The following is a 6,000-nucleotide window of genomic DNA, read 5'->3' on the forward strand; positions in this document are numbered from 1 at the left end:
GAAGAAAAGCATTGACAACATCTAATTGCAAAATTTTCCAATTTGTACGAAGGGCAACAATGAGGAATAATCTAATTGTTTGAAACTTTGCAAGGGGGCTAAAAGTTTCAAAGTAATTCAAGCCATATTCTTGTTTAAAGCCTTGAGCAACAAGGCGGGCTTTGTGTCTTGCATTGGTACCGTCAGAGTTATATTTTAGTTTGAATATCCATTTACACCCAATAACATTGAAGTGAGATTGAGGTGGAACCAATGTCCAAGTGCCTTGGGATTGCTAGACGAGAAATTTATCTGACAAAGCCTTGCGCCACTCCGAAAATTTGATGGCGGATGAATAGCAGGTTGGTGTGGTATGGAGGGAATGAGAGAGGTCAAGAATTTGACGGGGTTTGAGTGAGCTAGTTTGAAGGTGAGTAACCATATGACGACGAAGTGGAGTGGGAAGTTTGGTGGAGGAGGTAGCGGATGTGGAGATGTGAGAGGATTGTGGGTAGATGGAAGAAGGGGATGAGGGAGTATGGGTAGTGGGAATAAATGGAGAATGAGAATCAGATGGAGCAGTTGGAGAAATATTTGAACTGGATGGAGGTGGTGGAAGAGGGGCAATGAGAAGTGGACTAATGTATGTGGAGTTCGAAGTAGTGGAAGAAGGTGTTTGAAAAATGGATGGAGAATGAAGTTCATTAAAGATAACATGTCGAGATACAATAATGCGGCCATTGTTTGGATTGAAGCATTTGTAGCCCTTCTGGTTTGTGGCATAGCCAAGGAAGATACATGGAGCCGAGCATGGATCAAGTTTGCTAGATGTGTAAGGTTGAAGCCAAGGTAGCAATGACAGCCGAACACTCGTAGGTGAGTGTAGGTGGGAGGTTTGTTGAAAAGAATTTGGAAGGGAGAGTGGGAAGATGTATTTATGGATGGAAGGCGATTAATAAGATAGACGGGTGTGAAGGGCATCCACCCAGAATCGTGCGGGAAGATTGGCTTCAAAGAGGAGAGTCTTGGTTGTTTCTAAAAGATGGTGTTTGCGTTCAACGATACCATTTTTTGGGGGTATACGGACATGTGAATTTGTGTTGAATGCCATTCGTATGAAGAAAGAACTTAAGATTGGTGTTGATAAATTCACCACCACCATCTGTATGTAAAGTTTTGACAGGTTTATTTAATTGTTTTTCAATGAATGATTTGAATTCGATGAGAATTTGTATTGTATTAGATTTAAATTTTAGTGGAAAAGTCCAAGAATAACGTGAGTAGTCATCCACTAAAAGTAGATGAAACCGAAAGCTGCCATTTGAAATAATTGGAGAAGGTCCCCAAATATTAGCATGAAGTAATTCAAGAGGTGCAGAAGTAAAACTATGTGACTCATTAAATGAAAGTTTATGGCTCTTTGAAAGAGCACACGAGTTACAAAATTTTTGTGAAGAGAAAGAAGGAATACATAGTTCAGGAAATTGCTTTGAAATAGCTGAAATTGTGGTAGAGTTGGGATGACTGAGACAATGATGCCAAATTTCTGAGGAGACTGAAACAATGTGAAGTTCAACCGGAGATGGTCGAGAGGGCGGTGTGTAGTTGTGAGGAAGAGGATAAAAGATGTTATTGCAGGTCCCTTTGAGAAGATGTTGATGATTCTTCCTGTCCTGAATGATATAGCCATGGTGATCAAAAGAAATGAGAATGTTATTATCATAAATGAGTTTAGAAAGAGAAACAAGATTGTGTGATAGCTTGGGTATGTGAAGACGAGGTTGAAGAGAGCATACGAGTCGGAGTAGGAAGCAAGCCTTTGTCAGAATGTTGGATCGGTAAGGTTGTCCCATTGCCAACGGTAACGTGATCTGTTCCATAATGGCATAGATGATGCTGCAAAGCTTAAACATTTTGTGTTAGGTGAGCGTTGCGCCATTGTCCAACTACCAATCAGAGGTGGGAGGAGTAGTAGCTAGCATAGCCTGAGTATTGAGAGAAGCAGAGGGAGTATACTAAAGATTCGTCTGGTGCCAACACGTCAGGGCGGTGTGTCCTCTCTTCCCGCAAATTTGACATTCAATAGTTGATTGTGGAGGAGGTGGCGGGAAGAGGTGAAGGGGAAGCGACCACGTCCGCGTCCATGAAAGAAACGTACACATCCACGATTTCTGGTAGATGTAAGAGAAAACTGATGCTCGATGCCAGAGGTGGAATCAGAGAGATGGATTTCTTTCGCAGCTTTTGTAGCCAAATTAATTTCTTCGCTGCTTAGAAGTGAGTATAGATCGTTGAGATTAATGGATGTGAGCTTTATCCTTATAGCAATTTTGAAAGCTTGGTAGTTAGATGGTAGCCCATTAAGGATATATAAAATGATGTCCTTAGTGTCAATGGATCCGCCTGTAGCGGTAATGTTATCGACGAGGTGCTTGACGATAGATAGGTATTCAGCCATGGACTGATTTTTCATAGAGATAGAGTGCAATTCATTTTTGAGTTGTATAACTTTTGATCTTTTGATGGAGTGAAGACGACATTCGAGTGTAGACCAAATGGCAGAGCAAGAATCAATGTTTAATATATGTGGTAGAATGGAAGAAGAAACTGTAGAGAAGAGAGAAATGGCGAGGTTTTGATCTATAAGTTGCCAAAGAATGTATGCAGGATTTAAGGTAGGTTGGCCAATTTCAGAAATGATATGCTTAGACGGACATGCATTGGTGCCATCTAAGTAGCTAGAAAACCCATTAGCAGTAAACAATTTGTAGATTTGAGCTCGCCATGTGGGATAGTTATCTGCAAGGAGCTGGGTATGAACAAAATTTTTGTTGCTTGAAAAGAGAAATTTAAGGGAGGGAGGAATAGAGAGATCCGGTGTTTGGTTTTGAGCCGTGTTATGGAGTTAATGGCAGAATTAAATTCAACCATGAGTGTAGGAGAGAGATGCTGTTAAGCTTGTTGCTCTGATACTATGAAGAAACTCCCAAACCTGTAGAGTTACTTAACTTGCAAGAAGAATAACAAGCAAAACAGAACAGTGAAAGCAGAAGAAGAATGAGACGGTAAAGAAGAAGAGGATGAATCCAAAGTTTTTCATGTCTTCATCCATACAACAATATCTTCTACAGTGGTTCATTATATACATAATAACAACAGTATATAAATTACATTGTAGCCGTTTGTTGTGTGCTAAAAGAGACGCAGTGTTGTCAGGTGAATTAACAGAAATGTATTATGGTGAAAAGTGGTGCAGAACGAAAGAAAAGAAGAGTAGCACTAGTCAGAAACGTTAGTAGCAGCTTTATCACATGGATGTGATTAAAAAAAAAATAACTGTTTTGAAAATATTTAAAACATCAGAAATTTATTCAAGTATTTTTATTTGCTTTTAAAAAATAAAAATTGCTTCCAAAAGGCCTTAGGGATGCGATTGGCATGGCTTCCCAAACAATGCCCCATACGATTTCTGTCTGCGAGGCCATGTTTTGGTTATTTCTGTACGGGAGTTTGAAAGCTGCCTTCCAAATTGTGCCCTCCGCCGTGGACAAGCTGCACGAGCTGGAGTAACCTGAATAAAATGCACCCTAGATCTCCATACTTCATTAGCATGACTTTCTCAAATATATGGACCATCTAGTCTTCTTTCAATTTTTTGATACTTGGCGGTTCTCTTTTTTCAACTTTTACAATCAAGATTCATAGTTTCCAATAGCAGTGGACAGCATGCACTATAGAATGCTCCAACTTGAAGGAGCAGCGGAAGGATTTAAAACAGATTAAACTAGAACAAATTAAAGCAAATGAATCTCCGAATTGAAATGGGAAAAATAGCCATCCAGGTTCCATGACCATAGGGGAAAATGGATACTGTTTGGTGTTTTGAGCAGCTATTGCAGGGACAATGGGACAAAGTCTTAGGCCTCAGCGTTCAAAGAAGTTATGGAGGGTGCTTTACAGATTTAGATACGTTTTGATATTTTGGCTTTCTATTATTATTATTATTAGTAGTACTTCATCTTTTCATGGTCGTGGATATCAAATAATGGCATTAAGAAAGAAGAAAAATATGTGGCTATAAAATTAAGCTATCAAATTATAAATAAACTTTATTTTATTTATAAATAAGAAAAATTTTCTTTTAAACATTATCAATGAGAATATAATTGAAAATAGACATGTGGACAAAGGGTGAAAGATTCATCATGAATAGATAAAAAAAGTGTTACTCTTAGGGTCACTTTATATTATTGTAAGTTTTTGTAGGTGATTGGATCTTACTTTGAGAAGTTCAAATTGCTTGTTTGGCTGTATGTAGATGGAACTAGAAATAGATATCTATTTTTGAAGCTCACGTAAAAAAAGGTGAGAAAGGACTTTTAATTAGGGGTGTTAATTATTGATCTGACCCGAACCTGACACAGAAAATTCGGGTTCTGGTTGACTCGTTTAAGAAATGGTTCGGGTTCGGGTTCCAATTTTTGACCCGTTCGAAAAATCGACTCGGATCAGGGACACTTGCTAACCGAATTTGACTCGAGTCCCCATCCTTCCTCACCAATCTCCCTTGTGCAGGCGCCTGGCCCTGGACTCATGAACCTCTACAGTCGTGCTCGCTGTGATTGCACTCATTGCCCAAAGTGGCGTAGGCGCTCGCGGTGAGTTGTCCTCATCCTCGACCACTCATGGTCGAGCCCTCGCGGCACTCGAGCAGTCGTGCACTCGTGTCGTCCCGCCCTTGCCCATAGTCGCGCACTCCCCCCCGCCAAGCATGTAGTCTTACTCGCGTAGTTTTGGAGGGTTGTAATGGCTTCTGCCACTTGCTTCAATGCGACCCATTTTAAACATTGAGATTTAAATATTTTCAAATAATTACGGTAAAACAAACTGTCCCTTGCTAGATGTTCCAATATCTATCACACAAAAAATAGAAAAAAAAAAACTGTTACAAGTTTGTAAGATGGACATAGAACCCTCCCACTTTGAAGCGTTGCTGTTTCTATGTATTTCAGGGAGGGGTTTGCCTAGCATTCGCTGATGAGGTCTTCTGCTGGCTATACGGAACTGTAAAAGACAGTAAGTTCTGAATATCATTGTATTTCGATTGCCGCCAAGGCTTTATATCTTTTGGATATTTATTCTGAACTTGAACTGTTTTTATTTTAAACGACAGATGAAGACTATATTCTGCAATTTGTTCATCCCTACAATCGCTTGGAACTTCTCCGAGCCCAAACATCACCAGAAGCCATCAACAAGCATGTAGAACAACTCCTAACTTACTAATAAACACAGTTCTAACACTTGGTTCTGTACCTCAATATACAGTTTTCATTTGTATGGCTTTGGAATATTTTCACATCATTACACAACTCTACTTTCCAGCCATTTAAGCTTATGGCTATGGAGTATTCCAGCTTATACAACCACATGATGCAGTCTGTTGGATAAATAGTGGATTTAATAAACATTATTTTATCCCATTGTCAAAAGGTTTAACGTAGGCAAGTGTATGCTCCATTACACATCTTGGTAGATGTATATATTTCAGTTATGATTGCATAGTTTGAAATGAATATTGGACTGTTGTAGTCATAATAGATTTCCTCAATTCAATTTGCTGTAGCTTTTGTTTTATCAACAATTACATTGAGTGCTGCTTTTTTCAAGCTTGAGTCTTTGAACTTACAGTAACCCGTGCTGATGTGGAATCGTGTGATTGGCGGATAAGAATGTTTTTTCCTGTAAGAAATCCCTTGTTATTAGATTTTATTGTTATGAAATTCAAGTTAGTTAATTATCTGCTTTTATGGGTTTTCTGCTCCAGGCTTAAAGAGCTGGTTGTGCTGTTTTGATATTATGTACCTTTTATTAATATACTTGTTATGATCTCAAATTTGGCTAAGGACTTGTTTGGTTGGAAGGATTAGGAGTACATTGAATTTCCTTTTTTTTCTGTATTTCATTTCTGTGGTGTTTGGCTTGAGAAAAAAGAAATATAAAGTAAAAAAAATAAAATTT

At 38.8% G+C, this 6,000-nt stretch overlaps 1 protein-coding gene across 1 annotated transcript in view; it reads left to right on the plus strand.

Annotated features, from left to right (window-relative positions):
* Positions 1–5,744, plus strand: part of LOC110093949 (decapping nuclease DXO homolog, chloroplastic) — a 56,958-nt gene extending 51,214 nt beyond the window's left edge. Inside the window, exons 12-13 of the mRNA XM_020819021.2 lie at positions 4,992–5,055; positions 5,153–5,744. Coding sequence (XP_020674680.1) covers positions 4,992–5,055; positions 5,153–5,265 — 177 coding nt within the window. The 3' untranslated portion in view covers positions 5,266–5,744. The remainder of the gene's footprint in view (positions 1–4,991; positions 5,056–5,152) is intronic.
* The last annotated feature ends 256 nt before the right edge of the window (positions 5,745–6,000 follow it).

This window comes from Dendrobium catenatum, unplaced genomic scaffold, assembly GCF_001605985.2.
Source record: "Dendrobium catenatum unplaced genomic scaffold, ASM160598v2 fragScaff_scaffold_542, whole genome shotgun sequence".
Classification (NCBI taxonomy): Eukaryota; Viridiplantae; Streptophyta; class Magnoliopsida; order Asparagales; family Orchidaceae; genus Dendrobium; species Dendrobium catenatum.